General features: G+C 40.3%; 1 protein-coding gene across 3 annotated transcripts in view; it reads left to right on the forward strand.

Moving 5' to 3' along the window:
- LOC136866305 (influenza virus NS1A-binding protein homolog) overlaps nucleotides 1-21,906 on the forward strand; it is a 361,110-nt gene that overhangs the window by 245,890 nt on the left and 93,314 nt on the right. The window contains exon 1 of one of the 3 annotated variants that reach the window (XM_067143148.2): nucleotides 11,602-11,789. The exons of the other annotated variants lie outside the window; for them this stretch is intronic. Within the exon in view, the coding sequence (XP_066999249.1) occupies nucleotides 11,768-11,789 (22 nt within the window). The 5' untranslated portion in view covers nucleotides 11,602-11,767. Of the gene's footprint in view, nucleotides 1-11,601; nucleotides 11,790-21,906 lie in introns of those variants that run through there. 3 annotated transcript variants of the gene reach the window in all.

The following is a 21,906-nucleotide window of genomic DNA, read 5'->3' on the forward strand; positions in this document are numbered from 1 at the left end:
TCTGTTAGTTAAGCATACGTTTATTACTTCTACAATAGTCCCTACCCGAAAACCGGCAATTTTAGGGCGTGCACAGTTCGGAGATCTTAAGTTCAAATCCGAACCGATCGTGACATTCCGTAAGTGGGTTCGCGATTTCCCTTATGCTTAAGGAATATTCTTTTTCGGATGTGCAGTTTACAGTAAGTTCTCAAGTACATATCTTAAATCATCTAAGCAAATAATAATTATATTTACACGGCGACCACTTCAGATAATAGGAGATGATAACCTCGTTATTTTTGCCCCTTAATGCATTCTTCACTTCCTTATCATGCTCTGCGGTAACTCAAGTTTTCTGATAGATAATGTAACCCTTCTCCCACGACAACTGCAGACATGCCACATTTTAGTCCACGAATTAAGAACAATACTACATGCATTGAGAAAGTAAGAAGAACGGCCAAGTCAGTTTGCAAGGTAGAATTATTTGAGGTAAGTTACATTCGAGAAAATGGTGGAAAAATGGAAAAGGTAGTACAAAGGGGTGATCTCGAGGGAGTCACTGACAAACTAACAGATGTACGTGGGGAAGCTAACAGGTTGAGAATCGTTTACTGTATTACTCTATTAATAAAGGTGATCAGCTTTTAAAAGTTGATTCTTCATCGACTATTCATCATTGTAAATCATAGACAAGGTGTACGAAATAGTAGATAGATAATATGGTTTCTTCCTTGGAAACCAGAAAAAAAGTTTGCTGTCCATTATTCAAAATATATTTTGACTTAGCACCATACCGACCTCTAACTCACATTCAGTGTATTGCCAGACCTAAGATACACGAAATGGGATCTATTCGGAAACGGATTGAGGTGGAAAGCCTTCAATGTAAGGGAACTTACTGTAGTACCCGTCGTTGACGGGACTATCATCTAACATGTGCATGAGAACATATTTTCCTCCTCTCACACTGTTCCCCAGATTCTGTGGCACATAAGTGGGTATGCCTGTCCCTGTCAGCGGCTCGTCGCGAGGTAGTCACTTCTTTGCTCTCTGTGGCCCTTTACAGTTTCCTATTTTCTTGCATTATTCCTGATCTTCATTTTATCTCTTCCGGTATAAAGGAACACCTATTACCGGGTTAATATTACAAAAATACTTATAGGTGTACAAAGCCTTCCCCGTGTGGGCGGTGGCGGTAAAATAACACCCACGGTATCCCTTGCCTGTTGTAAGAGGCGACTAAAATGGGTCTCAGGGGTTCGTAACTTTGGAGAGTGGGTTGGCGACCACGGGGTCCTTAGCCGAGTCCTGACATTGGTTCCATTTTATTTTGTCAGGCTCCTCACTTTCATCTATCCTATCCGACCTCCTTTGGTCAACTCTTGTTCTTTTCCAATTCCGACGGTATTACGTATGGAGTCTTTCATCTTCACGCTCTTCGTGGCCCTTGTCTTTCTTTGGCCAGTACCTTCATTTTCGAAGTGGCTGATCCCTTCCATTTTTCTCTCTGATTAGCGTTATATAGAGGATGGTTGCCTAGTTGTACTACCTCTTAAAACAGTGATCACCAGTACAAAGCCTTTAAAATGTTGCCGTAACGATCTCCATAAGAACTCTCTTTACAGTCTGCAGAGCTATTTACCTGCTCTTGGACTTCAAACGTCCATTTGACCGCCACTGATATTTCCCTTATTATTCACTACATTGGAAAAAATATATAGAACAAAAATTCGCCATGAGCTATATTCGTGTGAAACCAACAGTAAGAGAATGTACTGGTATCTAGTTTTATGTGTTAGGCCCCTTCTGAAACACCCCGAAAGATAACATTTTTTTGAACAACTTATAGCCTATAGCTCATTCCACGTTAAGAAAACAGTACTGCTCTTATGGACCTACAAGGAGTGAACACATTCCCTCTGAGACACCCATAATTCCTCGTGATTAAGGGATATTATTATGTACTTTGTAATGTATTATGAAAGACATATAAAAAGGATGAGGCATTTCTGCTCGTGAGTTATTAAAATAACTACATAACATTTTCTTTTTCATAAATATATTCGTAGGGAGGAAGCACAATGGCCGGAACAGCCATCGCTTCGTTGCCTTGATTCATTTTCGTTCTTCTGTGTTGCTCTGGTACAAGCATCGTGTAGTCCCTTACTCTGTGAACCCCCGGCAGCTCACTTCTTTAGTGAGTCATCTACAGTATATATTTGTTGCGTGTCCGGCTCCATGGCTAAATGGTTAAATGGTTAGCGTGCTGGCCTTTTGTCACAGGGGTCCCGGGTTCGATTCCCGGCAGGGTCGGGAATTTTAACCATCATTAGTTAATTTCACTGGCACGGGGGCTGGGTGCATGTGTCGTCTCCATCATTTCATCCTCATCACGATGGTCGCTTACGGGTGTCAAATCAAAAGACCTGCACCTGGCGAGCCGAACATGTCCTCGGACACTCCCGGCACTAAAAGACATACGCCATTTCATTTCATTTGTTGCGTGTATGTTTTTAGGCTTTAAATCAGTGCGTACTTGTCGTGAGTGAGAGTTGGTTGTATATTGCGTAGTATTTGTGTGTGATCTATTATTTTCGTACTGTACAGAAGTTGTTGCTGAAGATTTAGGTGTTGTGGTGTGCAGCGATACGTCATGGCATAAGTTGTATTGATAAAAAAGTTAGCCGTGTGTTTTACTTGTGCTTGGTTTTGTTGTTTTGCTGTTCTTTTTAAGCGCATTTTAATTTTACCACTTTTTCATGAACGCATTTAATTTTACTATTGTTTTTGTGAGCGATACGACAGTACAGCAGTACCCCACGTTGCCTGGGGAAATTTTATAATGCAATTAAATGCATCCCTCACCCCTCGAACCCATAAAAAATGTTATTTTTCTATTTCCTCCCCCAGTTAGCCTTACACTTCAGTGCTGAGGCTTTTTTTTTTTTTTTTTTTGTCGTAGTTTACCTCTGATTCTGTACAAACCAAAAATAGTCCCTGTAAACCCCCGTCCCCTTTAGTTCATAAAAGTAATTTTCAGCGTAGTTTCTTCCGCTTTTTATCTTGAATTTAAATACTGAGTTCCACAAATTTATGTACCGCCGTTTACCTGTGATGGTGTTGAGCAAAGCCGTTCGATATGCCAACCCTGTTGTCATAAGAGCAATACTGTTTTCTTAACATGGAATGAACTATAGCTAAGATCCTACTCGACGTTATTCTGAACTGAAGTACCAAGTTTCATTAAAATCCACCCCTCCATTTTCTCGTGTTGCTGTAACAGACACAGGCAAGTGCTATAATAAGAAGAAGATTGAATATAATGAGAACAATTAGGATGAAGAGTTTAAAGACATTTTTATTACATCAAATGGTATGGCTGTTTCAATGTGTAAAGAAATAAGTCTCCCACATATTTGTGGCAGGCCAACTCAAATAATGAATGTGTCAGGTAAGGTACCTGGAGAATACTATAGAAGGTAGCATTCTTATCTTTTGCCGACCTCTTAATAAACCAGTTAGAATAACGCTTTTGTGATAATGTTACAAAGTGATGCCATTAGAAGGGCTTATTCCCAGTCATTTTTCTAAGTTTTCAGTAGAAGAAATTATTAAACCAGCAGAAAGGTATGAATCAGAGATTGCATAGAAACAAGTGCTGAATTAATCTAATAAATATTAGTATAGAGGGATAATTGTAGTACGTCTCATCCAGAAGAAAATAAAAGGCAAACAAATTGCATTGATATATAAGCTATATGTAATGAAGACTTCTTTCCTTATGTTAGACTATTACTGCAAATATTTGCCACCCTCCCAGTCACGACAGCGTCTACAGAGATAATTTTTTCGGCCCTAAGTAAGCTAAAAACCTGAAAGTACAAATAGGAAGAACTGGTTTAATAGCTTTGCATAAGGAAAGCCCAATAAATGCTGAAGATCTGTTAAGTCAAAACCACGAAGGCTGGATATTTCTAAATGGTTAAATATTGATTGATATGAACTGCTAAAACGTAACTGTATAGAGTTCCTAAACCTGAGAGAAGAGTTGATCTAGTACTTTAAAACTTTTTAATTGGAATTTTAAGGTGAAATAAATGACAATAAATTACCTATCGTTTACTATAACAGTTTACTTAAACTTCAGTAATTTAATCACTGTGGAGGTAAAATGTTTCAATTACTAGTTTTTTGCTTTGTGGTATGGTATGTAAAAAAAAGAAAAGAAGAAAACAGAAGTTACTACCACCCCCACCCCCGCCCCACCCCCTAGGGAACCCCGGATTCGCCTTTGGCTGCAGGTATGATAATACAATCAACAAATTGAAACTAAAAATATGTCGGTAGGGAAATACGAAGTAATAAGGTTAGTACATTGAATTCACGTGAATGATTTCTACGTAAAAGATGAAAAGATGTAGGAAAAAGAAGTGTATAATTGAAATAGAGTGTGTGTGTGTTTGTGTGTGTGTGTGTGTGTGTGTGTGTGTGTGTGTGTGTGTGTGTGTGTGTGTGTGTGTGTGACAGAGAGAGAGATCATTACATTTTATCAACTTTTCTCTTACGATTCGAAATTTTTATCTTTAAATTCTGTAAAAGATGTGTGAAAATGGGCATGGATCTTTTAACAATGAAATTTCGTAGTTTTGAATAATAATAATAATAATAATAATAATAATAATAATAATAATAATAATAATAATGCGTGGCATACGAAGAGGCTTGATGCAGGTCTTTCGAAAGGAAAGCTCACAATATGAAGATAAAGCTGGAGTTCAAGAGGACAAATTGGGGCAAATATTGTTGATAGGAAAGGGAGTTAAGGATTGGAATAACTTACCAAGGGAGATGTTCAATACATTTTCAATTTCTGTGCAATCATTTAAGAAAAGCCTAGGAAAACAACAGATAGGGAATCTGCCACCTGGGCGACTGCTCTAAATGCAGCTCATTAGTGAGTGAATTGACATCTGTAGGCGACCTGCATGTCTGTATGGATGAATCGTAATGTTGAAGACGGCCAAGCCAGAGGAATTAACTAATTAAATTTAAAATACCCGACCCGACCGGGAATCGAATCTAGGACCCTAAAACCATAGGCCAGCACGCTAGCCATTCATCCATGGAGCCGGACAACAACAATAATAATAATAATAATAATAATAATAATAATAATAATAATAATAATAATAATAATAATAATAATAATCCAGTAATAACCATCCTCAATAATGCTAATGAGAAGATTAGGGAATAAAATCCCCCGACGGTATTAAGTTTCGCAAGGCCTAGGGAGTCTTTCATTTTCACTCATTTCGTGGCCCTTCACTTTCTTATGCCGTTACCTTCATTCTCCATTTTTTCTTTTTTTACGTCGCTCCGACACAGATAGGTCTCATGCCGACGATGGGATAGGAAAGGGCTGAGAGTTGGAAGGAAGCGACCATGGCCTTAGTTAAGGTTTAGCCCCAATATTTGCCGGTTCTTCACATGGGAAATCACGGAAAACCATCTGATAGTGAGGTTCGAACCCACTATCTCCCGAATGCAAGCTGATAGTTACGTGACTCAAACCGTGCAATCACTTGCTCGGTTCTTCCATTTTTCTTCTGATAATAGAGGATGGTTACCCAGTTGTACTTCCTCTTAAAACAATAATCACATCCATGGGCGCCCATAGGATAGTTTGTAGTGGGGGGCTAGACCTGGGGGTAGGTAGTATTTTTAATATTTTGGAAGATGAATGTCGACTTATATTCCACGGCAGAATACCACACACGGTATCCCCTACCTCTTCTACGTAATACCGATTTTTAAACCATTTTCTTGAAAGAAAAACAGCTGACTATATTAGATTTTTTCCTTTCCCTGAGAGCTAAGGAGGGGCCGCGTCCCCACCTTGCCCCCGGGTATGGGCGCCCATGATCACATCCACCAATAAAATCCCCGTCATTATCTAAATGCATGGCTGGCTGCGTCTACAGTAGAATGCCGAGAATGCTCAGTTTATTGAAATATGTATATGTTTTCTTCATGAAGAGTAATTGGTCTGATTATCAACAGTATGGTTCTCAATTTAGACACGCTTTTAGTGACTGTTGTTCAGGTACTCTCTCTCCAAGGTTTGCAACCTGTTTGCAGTTACAAGAGAAGGTATCGATAAGATGCATACAACTATTACTGTACTGTTCTGTTTAAGAGAAACCAGTGGCTGCGCCTGGGCTTCGGTTTCAGATGCCGAAGAATCACCACTACCGTGCCCAAGTAAATGACCATACTGGCAGTAACTTCAATCAAGAGCGTGAGCCCATCCTTGCGCTTCGATGTAGACTTCTTCTGTATCTCAAATCCGTTTGGCTGAACTTCTCCTGTCCATCTAATAAATATTAATTGGGATATTTGTTCAGGCCTACCAAGGCGCAGATAAAGATGACCTTTATTTTAGAAAAATAAAATTGGTACAATACAGAACGTGTTCTATTTCATATGCAGATCCGTAAACGGTTGGTTTTGTTGTTTGGGTCATCAGTCCATAAACTGATGTGATTTAACAGCTCTCCTTGCCACTCATTACTGTGCCAACCTTTTCATTTGAAGCTACTACATCCTGCATCTAATTTAATTTGTGTGTCATATTCGTGCCTTAGTCCACCCCTACCGTTATTACCGCCTACCCTTCCCTGTGTGTCTTAAGATATGCCCTATCATTCTCTCTCTTCTTCTGGTCAAATTTCGCCAAATGATTCGTCTCTCACCAATTCGATTCAGTCTCTCTTCATTCGTGATACGATCTACCCATCTCACCATTAGCATTTTTCTATAACACCACATTTCAAAAGCTCTTATTCTCTTTCTTTCTGGGGTTATTTTCCATGTTTCACTTCCATACAGTGTCCCGCTCCAGACGAAAGCCTTCAAAAAATCTATCTAATTCCTGTACCAGTGTTCGAAGTGAGCAAATTTATTTTTTCATAAGAGAAGAAGAGAAGCGAAAGCTATGGCGGCTATGCCTACACTGCTTGTAGTCTAAAGGGGTCCAGAATCCAAGTCATCGACCACTCATAATGGTACTTATTGCTAAGAAAGTAGAACCCATGGTATTTGACATGTTGCAGTACTAATCAAAAGTAGCTTAGACTCGCGGTATTCCACACATTATGGTACTACTCGCAGGTAATGTAATGCGCACATATAACACAGACCTATGGTGTTTCTCACATTGCGGCGCCATTTAAAGGCAAAGCAAACCTATGGTGTTCATCACAAACGTGTACTAACCACAGGGACTCGTACTATCCCGTGGTGTTACATAGTGGGTACTAATCATAGGCAAGGCAGAACCATGGTGTCGCTCATATAGTGGTACTAATCACAGGTACTGTAAAAGCCCGCAACGCACTCTGTTGTTACTAATCACAAACCTACTTTGTACCTAACATAGTGGTACTACGCTCAAGTAAAAGCGACCCATGGTGTTCCCTGCGTGGTGGTACTAATTACAAGTAGTCTCATGGTTCTAATTCGATCATCCCTTGGTCGCCCCTCTTAGTCGCCTCTTACGACAGGCAGGGGACACCGTGGGTGTAGTCTTCGTCTACGTCTCCCACCCACAGGGCAAGCTGGTTATGACCCCCCCCCCCCGCCGTATCCCCCACGTGGGAGTATCGCCTCCCCCCTTGCTACGCCAGCGTAGTAGGTTCGTGGCTATGCCTACAGTATGTGTTAATTGTCGTAATTTTGAAACGATTAATTATTGAAAACTCAGAATAGACCTGTGTTTAAACTTAATATCTGAGATGTATCCATAGTAAATGTCATAATATATTTTCAAGTCAATATTTTGAAATAAAATATAGTTAGTCATGCAACAATTCCCTCTGAGAATGTGCACAAATTCATGAAATTCCGGCCAGCGGTTTAGACGTGATGTTTCGCAGAGCAGAAAGACAGACAGACATTGTATATAGTGTATAATATTAGGGATAGTAGATTTTTAGCATTTTAAAACTATGCATTTATCATTTTAAGAATAACATATAGCATTTTGCATTTTGTAGAGTTTTACGATGGAAGTGATATATTCAATTAGAGAATTAGATATAAACGTATCCATTTACCAACTGCTGGATTTTCCAGTTTAAATTCAAGAAAATGACGAAAGGAACGTGTAAACATTCAAGTGAAATTGTCAATATAAACAAATATGTAAAGGGCTATGGAGCTGCTTACTCTTAAATATATCTAGGCCTACATGCATGTAGAATTCAATATTCAAGGCATTACATATTTGTATTTTTTCGTTTGAGCACACACAGTGAAAGTTTGACACATATTAGTTCATTTGCCACACTACGTGAAGAAAAGTCTTATTTCATAGAAGCACATACATTTCGCATTTTGTACTCAGTTCCGCATTTTATCTCGGATTAAAAAAAACACAAGTGATATATTTAATAGTCTTTTAAACTTCGAATACACTTACTTTTGCAGCTTTGGCCACATCTCTAATACAGTAATTATGTTTTAATATGTACTCCCCATTGCATTGCCATACGAACTAGTTAGCTCCATGTGTGAAATATGTGTGACCAGTAGCGGCGATTGCGATTTAAAAGCGCGGGGGAAAATATATATACAGACAACAAACAGAACCCGGGTTTGCGGGATATAACGGACGGGGAGGGGGATATAAAAATTGAAAAAAAAAAAAACCCCTACAAAATGGTAAGTTTTCTTTATGCTGTCTGAGCGAATTTCGACAGGAAGGTAAGGGTTGACAGTTTACCAATTTAAGTGCGGTATTAATAGTTTGTTTTTGAGATTTTTTTTTTTTTTTTTGCTAGTTGCTTTACGTCGCGCCGACACAGATAGGTCTTATGGCGACGATGGGACAGGGAAGGGCTGGGAGTGGGAAGGAAGCGGCCGTGGCCTTAATTAAGGCAAATACAGTAGAGACAACACGCGACACTGAGCGAGATATCGAGGGACAGCTATTGGAGCTCTCTCTAGCGAGTAGACCTGAAAACTACTGATTCTGTCATAAGAGCACGTGTATTTTTGTGTGAAGTTTTTGGTGTTATTTATGCGTTTTCAGTGAGTTGACATAATTAAATAGTAGCGTGCGTCATTCCTTGATATCTCCTCTCAACATGAGGGGAAAGGTATGTGCTGTGTTTGGCTGCAGCAACTATGAAGTAGAGAAGAATGCACGGCCGTTTTTCAGGTTCCCTCGTGACAAGAAAATGTAAGTAATATTTTGTTTGCATATATATTCTTCCAGTGACAGAGATTTTTATAGTACTGTACTTCATAATCTTCTGACCTGCTCGACCCATATTTTAACTGGCTTAAAATGTAATACGCATATTTTATTGTATAGTGCAGCAGTTAACCTTCAATACCGATGTGATGTTGTAGGTGTGATCTGTGGGTTTTGAAATGTCACAGAAGTGATTTGGATTTGGATAAGGTGTACAAGAAAGAAGGGACGTTACGCTTATGTACGAATTATAAGAATTGTTCAGATCATTTCCATGCCAGCGACTTTAAAAATCCTCGACTATACAGCCAAGGGTATGTTACATTTTTACTCTAATTGTACGTAAATATTCCTCAAAGCATCACTGTCGACAACATTTTCATACTTTTCTTTCTTTTATCCCTCTTCTCAGATTAAAGCCGGGATTTTATAGATTTTCTTTCTGTTAGTAGGCTTCATGTTAGGAGGAAAATTGTCCAACTATTAAATGTTAATTAATTGCATCATATGTGTAAGGAATGTGCCGATATTTTTATTGACAAGTGTCTTAATGTGATGAAATGAGAAAAAAGACGAATCTAACCATAAAAGTTCAGGCAGGAATGCTAAAGCTAAAAAAGTAATGCATAAACGAAAGTTCGAGCCATATCACAGCAGTCCATTTCACATCTTGTTTTTATGTCTAATTTCAGTCTTTGAATAATAACCTTTTAAATAATTCTTTATTCATTTATCCAGAATTGCTTTAGCAACTTCGAAGTTAATATCTCAATAACACTTTCTTTCTAGATGTAATTTATTTATCCATTTCCGTATATACATTTCCATTGATATTTGAATTTAGCGCGATTTTTTCAGGTCAAGTCACTAGGAGCGCCACCGTCGAATTGTCTCCCATTTTAACAGGGCTAAATCCGTAAGTGTCGCATATTGTCTCTACTGTATTTGATTAAGGTACAGCCCCAGCATTTGCCTGGTGTGAAAATGCGAAACCACGGAAAACCATTTTCAGGGCTGCCGACAGTGGGGTTCGAGCCTACTATCTCCCGAATACTGGATACTGGCCGCACTTAAGCGACTGCAGCTATCGAGCTTGGTTTTTGGGATTTTGATTCAATACTATACAATAAAACTTTCACCAATGGAACAATATTACACATGTATTACAATTAAATAGAAGTACGGCGTGATTATACAATTAAAATCATTTAGTATTTGACTACATACTAAGAAACTAACAGGCACGAGACTGTCTGACTGACGATTGCGCGCGGCAAGCCGGTGAAACATACCTCAGTGACCATGACCTTGGCAAAAAAATAACAATAAAAAAAATTACACCTGCTACCCTTCCTCACAGCACGTGCAAAGTCTCCACTACGTACCGTGGCGCTATACAAATCGGTTAGCCAGGACGAACGACATTTTGTGCGTATTTCCGTTAATAATTTTGTTAATAATTAAAGAAAATAAAGGAGAGAATTAGCTGATAAGACAACAGGGTTTGTACAATTTTAAAAATAATATTTCATATAATTCCTTGTTTCAGCGGGCTGAAATGGAATACAAATGTAATCTTTTCTCCATAAATTGCCCCCCCCCCTCCTCTAACCGCCACTGCTGTGTGTGACAATCGCGGTGTCTCACTATGTTTGACATATTTGTGCCATACTTCCGCATGTTTACTTTCCTTGGCCGTCTTATCCTTTTCCGACCTTGACAGTGTTTCGTTTGCGAAGTATAGGGAGTTTTCCACTTTCTTGACATACTATCTTCAATCTTCGAGGAGTTGAACGCATTTTACCCTCCTTTAGTTATGAAGGACTGAAATCTCGTTTAGCCGCTTACAGCGTCCATTATCAGCCTCGTTTAACGAGAGAGAGAGAGAGAGAGAGAGAGAGTTTCATATATATATAAATAAATGGTCGATCCTCTCGTAATATTATAAATAACCTCATATCGTCAGATTTGTACAAGAAATCCAGCCTTATTCAGCTTTGTAGCAAGTCACTTGCATTTGAACTCGGAAACTTAGTAGGTATCTGAAGATGTCTGTTTCAGTTCTTTCAGTGAGATTCTAAAGCATTATTTAAGTCGAGCGAGCATCAACAACTGTGCGAAAGGAAGAAATGCTGATAAAGGTGTTGCCTATGATGATATTGTTTAGAAACACTGCTTACAGTATATTGTATTTTCCATTTTCTAACGGTGCAACTCTGTTGTGAATTGGTATTGACTAAAATTGCTGCTCCCATTGCTCCCTCCTTTGCCACACCTGTTAGTGCGTTTGCGCCGTCCTCGTCTGCTCTTATGACTTGGCAACGCTGCTGAGTTGTACTCAACTAAAAGCGTTGGTTTCATTTGGCGCAGAAGTTGGTCGTCCTACATTGCTGCATAAAGCGTTTGGATCGTATTGTCACCGGGTCGCACGTGGTCAGGAGAAGGAAACTTCTCGTATAGTGAACTCTAGTATTACTGTACTGTTGTTTTGCCTTCACAGTGTGAATCAGCTTAGTCGCCAGCATGCGTCCCACCGACAACGGACGTAAGTAATATCAGGAAACTTTCCTTATTCATCATGTGTGATTTCCGTTCAGTTTGCATTGGTCATACCATACCTAACATTGTTTTGTAGTGATCATTCTGCATTAATTAAATGCCTTGACCATACAGGATTCTCCTCTGAGATATCCGTAATGACCTTATTTGGATTTTTAAGCTGCTTTTGAGCTTAGAAATGTATGTGTAACCGTTCTCACTAACATCGTAGAAACAACTGTTCCAACAACCATGAATAATCTCTCTGGAATAAACATATTTTCTTTGTAAATGGTACAGGCTTAAGTTAATTACGCTTTCTGGTTACAAGTTTGTTATGAAAATATAGTCAGTGGTCTATATCCATGTTAAAAGGAATGCTTATTGTAGTCATCGGTAACATCGAGAAGTCGGTAGTATTGCGTTTGATATAGTAGGTCTTACAGGTTTCGATGGGATTTGCAGTGTGGAATACCGAGCTCGATAGCTGCAGTCGCGTAAGTGCGGCCAGTATCCAGTAATCGGGAGATAGTGGGTTCGAACCCCACTGTCGGCAGCCCTGAAGATGGTTTCCGTGGTTTCCCTATTTTCACACCAGGCAAATGCTGGGGCTGTACCTTAATTAAGGCCACGGCCGCTTCCTTCCCATTCCTAGGCCTTTCCTAGCCCATCGTCGCCATAAGACCTATCTGTGTCGGTGCGACGTAAAGCAATTAGCAGTGTGGAATATTCGGGTTATTAGCCTGTAGCAGTTGCAGATTGAGATTGTTAGTTTCTTCGGTGACTGGACTGCGAAGAAAAGGTTACGATGTTTTAGAACAGAGTCCCAGTTAGTTGCCTAAAGTGTTATCAGTGGCTGATCAAAAACATTTACCGGGGGTTGGAGGTGATAAGGATCACATTTTAATTTTTCACAAATTTATCCACTATAAATAGCGTGTTTCTGTACGAAAAGGGCAATTTAGGGAGCAAGTTTACATAATACGGACTTCATGTTGTAGAACCTGGTAAATAATTTTCACGCACAGACCCAGGTTCCAGAACACTTCCCAATCTCTCTCCGGTCTAAACAATTCAGGTAGAGTCTAAATTCAAAATAAATAGGTTTTATGATTTTATAATATACCGTATGAAACAATGGAACACAAGGGGAAGGAAGCATAGGACCGGGGTCCACTTTCATTCAGAATTTGCGCCTGGGCTTCTGCACTATTGTATTTGAAGACCATTTGAATGCGTAGCATCCCTTCTTGCTAATGAATAGCATCTCTCTCCCCCACTGAGTTAGGTCCATATTGAAGCAACCCTCCCTCCTCTCCCTGCCATTTATTTTGTGTAAGCGTCGTGTATCACATTTAAGAACGACAGTAGTTCAGAAACCCCACCCCTGCAGATGTGCGCCATTCTGCTCTGCCATGCTCCTCTGTAGTACTTATTCTCTTTGCTCTGTAGTCTCATTCCTGTCTCGTAAGAGGCTTTTACAACCCAGCACTTCCGATAATAAACAGATCTGTAATTAATGTGAATATTTCAGTTGTTTGTACTAAGAGTGTGCTATTTATTTTTTCAGAGTTGATATATATATATAATTCTTTTTATAACGTACTTACTAGGTAATCAATGAAGGATATTCTTTTTTGAATTAATGGGACCTCTTCATTTGTTTAATATTTTTTGGGGAATCAAAAATCCGTATTAAAGCGTGCATTTTGTTTATTGTTCACATTCATGTAAGGATTTAAGCGAGTATCAATTATTGATAAAGTTAATGAAACACATGTTGTCGAGTCATCGGTCGATAAACTGGTTTGATGCAGCGCTCCATGCCTCCTTATGTTATGCTAATGTTTCCTTTGTCTTCAAAAATACTGCATTTTAACAAATACATCATTTTGTTTGTACTATTCAAATTTTTCTTCCTGTCGGACTGAGTGGCTCAGACGCTTGAGGCGCTGGCCTTCTGACCCCAACTTGGCAGATTCGATCCTGGCTCCGTCCGGTGGTATTTGAAGGTGCTGAAATACGTGAACCCCGTGTCGGTAGAGGTACTGGCACGAAAAAACTCCTACGGGACTAAATTCTGGTAACTCAGCGTCTCCGAAAACCGTAAAAGTAGTTAGTGGGACGTGAAGCAAATATTAATTTTCTTCCGTATTTACCTCGGATTATGTATAAAAGAGTTGAAAATTGGGTCAGTTCAATTTTGTCTGGCCTTTCTTAAGGGGGAAAACGGCTTACCAGATTTTCTGGAAACTATTATGTTCAAGATTAGCCGGAGTGTGCAGTAAGGCCATATATATTGTAGCAAAGCTCTTCTCGTAGATAACTATCTAGCCACAGATGACCGGTGGTAAATTCCAATGATGACAGACATGCGATAGAGTACCTTGCTGAACGTGCGAAAAACGATCCCAATCCCTTGACTTGGTTCGTCGAACGTAATGCAGACAATTCTGGTTTAAGCGGAAATTGTCAAATGTGAAAATGGAAGTCAACTCTTTCCTTAAACAGAAATGTTCCATTGTTCGTAATGAATAATTTAATATTTTAACCATCCTATAAATTCTTGTCGGTGTGAGGTGCAAAGACAGATACTATGCAGTACAATATGGTACAGTGAATTCCATGTTTTCCAGTCCCTTTGTTTTACGAATTAACTGCTGAGTATTTTCTTCGACCGAATGGACCGCGTGGACAATCCAGATTCCGTACGGTACTCTGTCGCGTGTTTATCTTTGGCTTGGTAGTTGTCTCTACGGGAAGAAGATTTTTACGACATTATTGTTCGAAGACGAAGCGATTAAGCGCAGATTGATGACCTATCAAGGTGTCAGAAGTTTCGAGAAGCTGCAGGATTCGCCATCCGACAGAATGATTCGGATATACAATGGCATGGTAGGATTATGGGGCCGAAGCAGGAAATGGAGAATTTCCCTGTTAATATTTAGCTGTATCGAGAAGCTACGCATAATACAGTTGTGTAAAATATCATTTTGCGGTCTTTTACCTTTTAAGCGTTCTCCATAGTTAACTGGTTAACATGCTGGCATTTTGTCCAAGGGGTCCCGTGTTGGATTTCCGACAGGGCCGCGGATTTTAATCCTCATTGGAAGAGCCCTGCATGGATGCGGATATCCGCGAAGTCATCGTCCGGGCTGATACAAACTGTATGGCAGTTAGTATAGATAATTTTGCTGATAATTTCTAAATAATGACGTTTATTGATTTTCACTCTTGTTTTTGTTTGTTGTTAGGCGACCCTTGACATTGGTGTGGGAGAACAGTGATAAGAGCCTTGAAACCATAAATCCGTAAATCTGATCTAAGCTAACTGGCTCTTGCCCGCAATTAATGGAAGGAAAGAACAAAGGTCAATACGTCGGTAGTTATCGCAAGAGAAAACCCTCATAAACTTGCGACTGTAGGGGTTCTGGTGCCAGGTGTCAGCCCTATTGTGTTATGTTAACAGATCTCACAGTTTCAATATCTTGGGTGTAATATACTGTAATTATTATTATTATTATTATTATTATTATTATTATTATTATTATTATTATTATTTCGTGTGGCTATTTCTGGCCGAGTGCAGCCCTTGTAAGGCAGACCCTCCGATGAGGGTGGGCGGCATCTGCCATGCGTAGGAAACTGCGTGTTATTGTGGTAGAGGATAGTGTTATGTGTGGTGTGTGAGTTGCAGGAATCTTGCGGACAGCACAAACTCCCAGTCCCCGGGCCATTGGAATTAACCAATGAAGGTTAAAATCTCCGACCCGGCCGGGAATCGAACCCAGAACCCTCTGAACCGAAGGCTAGTACGCTGACAATTCAGCCAACGAGTCGGACATATACTGTAGTTAAATATTTAAATTATCCGCAGATAACCATTTTGCGGATGCGGATAACCATTCGCGGATGCGGGTGCGGATGAAGGAAGTGTGGTTGCGGAGCGGATGTGGATATTTTGTATATCCGCGCAGGGCTCTACTCATTGGTTATTTCTTGTGGCTCGGGGACTAGGTATTTGGGCGATCTTCAACATTAAGTCAGCTTAGGCGGGACTCGATCCTATCAGATTAGGAGGTCGCTTGTGGTCGTGTACTCTAACTCGTCAGGTGGTTCTCTTCTAGGCAAACAGATCAAGTTGGTCATGCGGTTAGTGGCGCAGAGCTGTGAGCTCGCATTCGGGAGATAGTAGGTTCGAACCCCATTGTCGGTAGCCCTGAAGATCGTTTACCGTGGTTTCACATTTTCAAACCAGGCAAATACTGGAGATGTACCTAAAGGCCACGGCCGCTTCCTTCCCACTCCTAGCCCTTTCCTATCCCATCGTCGCCATAAGACCTATCTGTGACGATGCGACGTAAAGCAGATTGAAACAATCAATATAGTACCTCTTAATCTATATCCAATCTGCCCATCTCCCTTCAAGATGTATTTTTTCTTCTGTAACACCATGTTTCAATAGCTTGTAACCTTTTTCTGCACCTGTTATTGTCGTAGTTCCACTTCTACACATTTTACGTGTCCGGGCTCCATGGCTAAATGGTTAGCGTGCTGGCCTTTGGGTCACATGGGTCCCGGGTTCGATTCCCGGCAGGGTCGGGAATTTTAACCATCATTGGTTAATTTCGCTGGCACGGGGCTGAGTGTATGTGTCGACTTCAGCATAATTTCATCCTCATAACGCGCAGGTCGCCTACTGGCGTCAAATCAAAAGACCTGCACCGGGATAGCCGAACATGTCCTCTGACACTCCTGGCACTAAAAGGCATACGCCATTTCATTTTTTATTCCACCTTTTAAGCGTTCTCCATTGCTAACTGGTTAACATGCTGGCGTTTTGCCCGAGCGGTCCCGTGTTGGATTCTCAACAGGACTCCCATACAGTGCCACACGACAAACGAAGTCTTCAGAAACATCTTTCTAATACGTACACGAAGCCTTGGAAGCTTATTTCTAATACGCACATCTAAGTTTGAAGTGAACGATTTTTTTTTTTTTTTTTTTTGTCACAAGGAGGACCTTCCTTGCTTTTGCTAGTGTACATTTTATGTCTGCCTCCCTTCTTGTTCTTGACAAGTCGATGTCGTAATCTGTTGTACTGGCATGTACAATGAGGCAAAAGTAAGTGACCTCTCTCGATTGTCTTCGCTACTATTCGGAGACAGGCAACGTTACACGTTGCTAGACCACGATCTGACGTGGTTTGACATCTGTTGTTATAATGGACGAAATCTGCAGGTTACTCTAGCGTAGTTAAGTTGTACGGTACTGTACACTGTTGCTCGTGAGGCCGTGCGTCGAACTTAAGCTAGTGCTTTGTTAAGAGAGAAAAATATATTTCTCTTTTGTGAATATTTTAACAATTAACACCAGGTTCAAGCATTTATTATGCCATGACATTGTGGCTGCAAACAGAAATGTTCTTTCTTCAACAAAAATATATTTCGTGGATGAACAAACCAACGGAACTTACTGGCGTCTGTCAAACAATTACAACAAAAAAAAAAAAGTCTTGTCTTCTGAACTCCACCACATCTTGCAGTCGAGTAGGCATGGAATCGACTACTCTAAACATCGACTGTTCTTAGCCATGTCATCCCAGGCATCCTGGACGAGTTTCCATATAACATTAGGACGTCTTGAAGGCGGTTAGGCCCAATTTTTTTGCATATGGTTCTTTACTTGTGCCCACATATTTTCAGTTGGCCTAAAGTCCGGAGAGCGACGATGCCAGTCTATTAGGTCGATATTCTGTCTTCTCGTAAACAAGTCTCAAATCTCTTCAATTGAGGTGTAGACTGGATGGTTACGTTGAAATTGAATTGAATTTTGGCAGGATATAGGCCTAACCCTAAATAAAGAACCATGCAAGATTACAATCCCGATCTTCATTCCTTTCAACTCTTGCCTCTAATTGTGATGTTGAAATTTTCCTTCTGCTACTCCCAGCTTTTCGGCCAAAAATTCCCAAGCATCGATAATTTTGTACCCCTCTCCGAGCTGTCGTTTCTGAAACGTGGAGAAGCCTCTTTGCCTGGGATGCCGAAAAATCACGGAGAGTCACAGCCCATATTTCACTTCGTGAAGCCATATCAGTCATTTTAAGTTTCAGGCAGAAATGGCATTGTTGGTTTTCTCGTCGAGTCTTAGCCTCTACCTATGTCTTAAAATAATGGCATAGCATTTACTGTGATAAAGATATACAAATCACAGTTACAAATTAAATATCTACATGTTAGTCTTACTAACAGCTATATTTGAAGACATAAAGTCAACAGAGTTTAAAAGAATATAGTTCATAAACTTGACGTGTGACCGTGATTTGTTTTCTAAAGACCTGCATTGAAAGTAACTGTATCCAATAATAATTCCTTAATAGTTGCTTTGGTTATTACCTTATTAGTTATCAATACTACCGCTGCTGCTGGTGCTACTACAACTATAAATATTAATCATAAACTTAACCCTATTGTTATTGCATTATTAATCAGAATATAACCTAAATGAATAATATCTTGATTATCGTCCCTCTCGGGTAGTCCTAGCCCGAAGATCCGAATAAGAAACTGTCTTACGTTCAGAATGTGTGTTAGGAAGAAGTCATCACTAGTACATCATACCAAGCATAGAGCGAGCTGCAAGTCCTTGGTAAAGACAAGATCAGTCTACGGAGGTCAAGGCACGAATGTTAGCCTACTTATGGAGTCGCTATATTGACTCTTTAAGTGAGCATAACCAAAGGAAAGTGTATTCGAACTTAGAGGATTTTAGGTACCAATCGTTAAAATGAAAACAACTAATCTAATCTCGAACAAGACTGAATTCTGTGTAGATCGCCATTTATCACGCGTGGAATTTTGCACTGTACCAACTTGAGCTCACCATTGCTTACCACGGGAAACAATAATCCCACCAGTTGACTTATTCTAACGATTTAGTGTAGCGCATGTCCGGCTCCTAAGTGGTTAGCTTGCTGGCCTTTGTCCACAGGGGTCCTGGGTTCGATTCCCGGTAGGGTCGGGAATTTTAACCATCATTGGTTAATTTGTCTGGCACGGTGGCTGGGTGTATGTGTCGTCTTCATAATTTCATCCTCATCGCGACGCGCAGATCGCCTACGGGCGTCAAATAAAAAAGACGTGCACCTGGCGAGCCGAACATGTCCTCGGACACTCCCGGCACTAAAAGCCATACGCCATTTCGTTTCAGTGTAGCGCAGTAGCCCATTTTCCTTACAAATTCAAATATATTTCACATTATCACATAGGGCTGGCCCACATCATAACGATGCTTAGGACTCAATATGGCAAAGGATTGTGGGAGCGTGCCCAGACCTTTCTAGACTGACCTTGAGTAGAGAGGCTGTAGTTCAGTAATATTACAAGGCCATTTCAGTCGGTCCTCCAGACTTTTGATGAGCCTTTCGTTAGTCGGGCCTCGCGGCAGATGTTTGCACCAAAGTTGCACTTGCGGCTTCGTGCTCTTCTTCATTGGAATTATTGAATCCTTGTTAGATGATGATAATTGTATAGCTGAGACGGGCAACGCGTACCCAGCGACATTCAAACAATTCGGCAAACGTTCGATCTCCCTGGCCACTCACTTGCCTAGCAGGGGGTGATTTATGACGGCAGTGGGTTTCAAAACTGAAGTTCGCATTCCCCTTCAGAAATCCTCACAGCTCTGTTGCCAATGCACCTCTTGTTAAATAGACGTCAGTCTCTTTCTTCAGCTCAGACAATTCAGTTGCTTTGTTCGCTGTTTGAAAGTTTTTGATTATTTCTTTGCTTCGTTAATTAATATTCGTGAAGTGTGTTGCTTTTCACTTCGCTTCATGCAGTAATGTGGAGGCCGTGGAAATCACACCTGGAAATTATCTCATCAGAAAATCCTGAATTAAATCTGCCAGTGCACGCAAACGATCCTCAACCTAGCACCAGTAGCAGTGATATTCGACCGAGTAGTACTGGTTCTGTGCCCGCGAGTGATACTCAGCCGGGTAGTAGTCGATCCGCGGAGAAAAGAAAGGTGACTAAAACTTCAAGGAAGCAAAGTCAGCGGCTGGTATGTAACGCATAAGAATACTTTATGAACAACGTTCGCAAGGGTTATATTTCTGAGACAGCTAAAATGTTGAAACTTAACTGGAAAACTATACGTAAAATAGTAAAGAGGGGCCTACAACTCCGAAAAAGTGTGGTAATAATAGGGTTACCTTTAATAAAATTGATGATTTTTGCTGTGACTTGGTGAGACGCGAAGTAAATACATTCTTTACTAAAGGTAAGTCACCAACCGTACAGGAACTGTTAAAACATTTGAAAAATATGTGTGGTTTTCCTTATGAAAAAACTACTCTGACAGCTGTTGATGAAACTTGGGTTTTGTTTCCGTATTCTGAGGGAAAAAAAATGTAATGGAATCTGCTGGAATAGTAGCTTGGCGATATAAACTCATAGACAGTCTCCGGAAGTTGCATTCTGAGGGGTGCAGAGTTGTCTATCTAGATGAAACTTGGTACGATACGCATGACAGTGTGAAGAAAGGGTGGGATGATGGAACTTGTAATTGCATACTGAAACCACCAACATCGCGAGGCAAGCGTATTATGGTATTGCATGCTGGAGGCAGTGAGGGCTGGGCTGAGAATTGCCTTTATTCATCGGCTAAAAACATTGGAGACTGCAAAGCTGATAGCCATGACGAAATGAACCTACCACGTGACCGAAAATGTGTAATTGTGATGGACAACGCAAGCTATCATTCGCGGCAGCTGATTAGGTTTCATTCCATGAACACTAATATTGAGTACAATAACATTCCCGTGCTAAAACATGTACCCATCAAGGCAGTTATATTGCAGGAAATCAAATCAGCCAATATCAGGAAAAGGTACGCTGTAGAGGAGATCGCAGCCTCATGTGGACACGAAGTTTTGCGGCTCCCTCCATATCACTGTATTTTAAACCCCCTAGAAATGATCTGGCCACAGCTGAAGGCGAATGTTAGGAAAAATGTTATGCCAACTTTGAGTGCTAGTATGTGTCAACTTCTGCGTGAAGGAGCTGGAACGATCGGTCCTGAGAGGTGGTCTGCTTGTGTTCGAAGCACCATTAAGAAAAGAGAAGTACATGAAACACGACACGGATAGCAACCAAGATAGATTTGTAATTCACCTAGCAGACAATGACGAGGACGACGTTTAGAGGTAAAGTAAATACTGCATTTGTTTTAAAAGTAGCTAAGTTTGCTGGCTATTTTTTGTCCGAACTACATACTCCCGATTTTTTTTATTATTATTGTTCAAGAATTGAATTTAAAACTTAAACTGAAGGTTATATTTTCAGAATGTCAAACTTAACAATTTTTTCATGACAACGTTACAGGTACAAGTAGCAATCATCAAACAAGATTGGGAAAAAAATCCAAGATTCAGAACCTTAACACTTTGGGCTTTAAACCCCTAGTTTTACAATTTTACAGAAGGAAGAGGAATTATTTAATGAGGGACAGAAAACCCCTAATTCAAGAGCACTTGCTCCCAAAATCACAATATCTAGTCTCCCAGAGGCACACTTTACAGTTACAAAGCTTGGAAAAGAGCAAACCGGCTCTCAGCTTCGTACTGCCTACTCAAGGCAATATCAACTTACAAACACTGGCCTCTCAAGGCACAACTTGTGATATGCAAACTGATTTATACAGGGGTATTTAATACCCAACCTACCGGGCCTTCATAGAAACGAACAGCTTAAATAACTGGCCCAAACACAAAAGGAATGGAAGCACACGGCGTTCTAATATAATGAACACTTAAAAACCTAAGGGCTCTAGGCCGATGAAACAGGAGCTATTCCCAAACTACTGAGGTGACTCGTATAGAAATTACTTTACCACATCACAGAATGAAAAACGGTTATTAAAATGTAACCCCAAACCAAGATGAAGGGGAGCTCGATAGGGTACATCACTCTCTGTCCCCGATTTACAGTTAAAAATTTTATGAAGTTTTTACATTAGCCGGCAGAAAGTTACATTTTTAGAAAAGTAGGTTACATAGTTAACGATTCGGACCTTTCCCTCGGGTTAAACTGCGGAGTTGGCAAGAAAGAAAGAAAGAA

The sequence above is a fragment of the Anabrus simplex genome, chromosome 3, assembly GCF_040414725.1.
Source record: "Anabrus simplex isolate iqAnaSimp1 chromosome 3, ASM4041472v1, whole genome shotgun sequence".
NCBI lineage: Eukaryota > Metazoa > Arthropoda > Insecta > Orthoptera > Tettigoniidae > Anabrus > Anabrus simplex.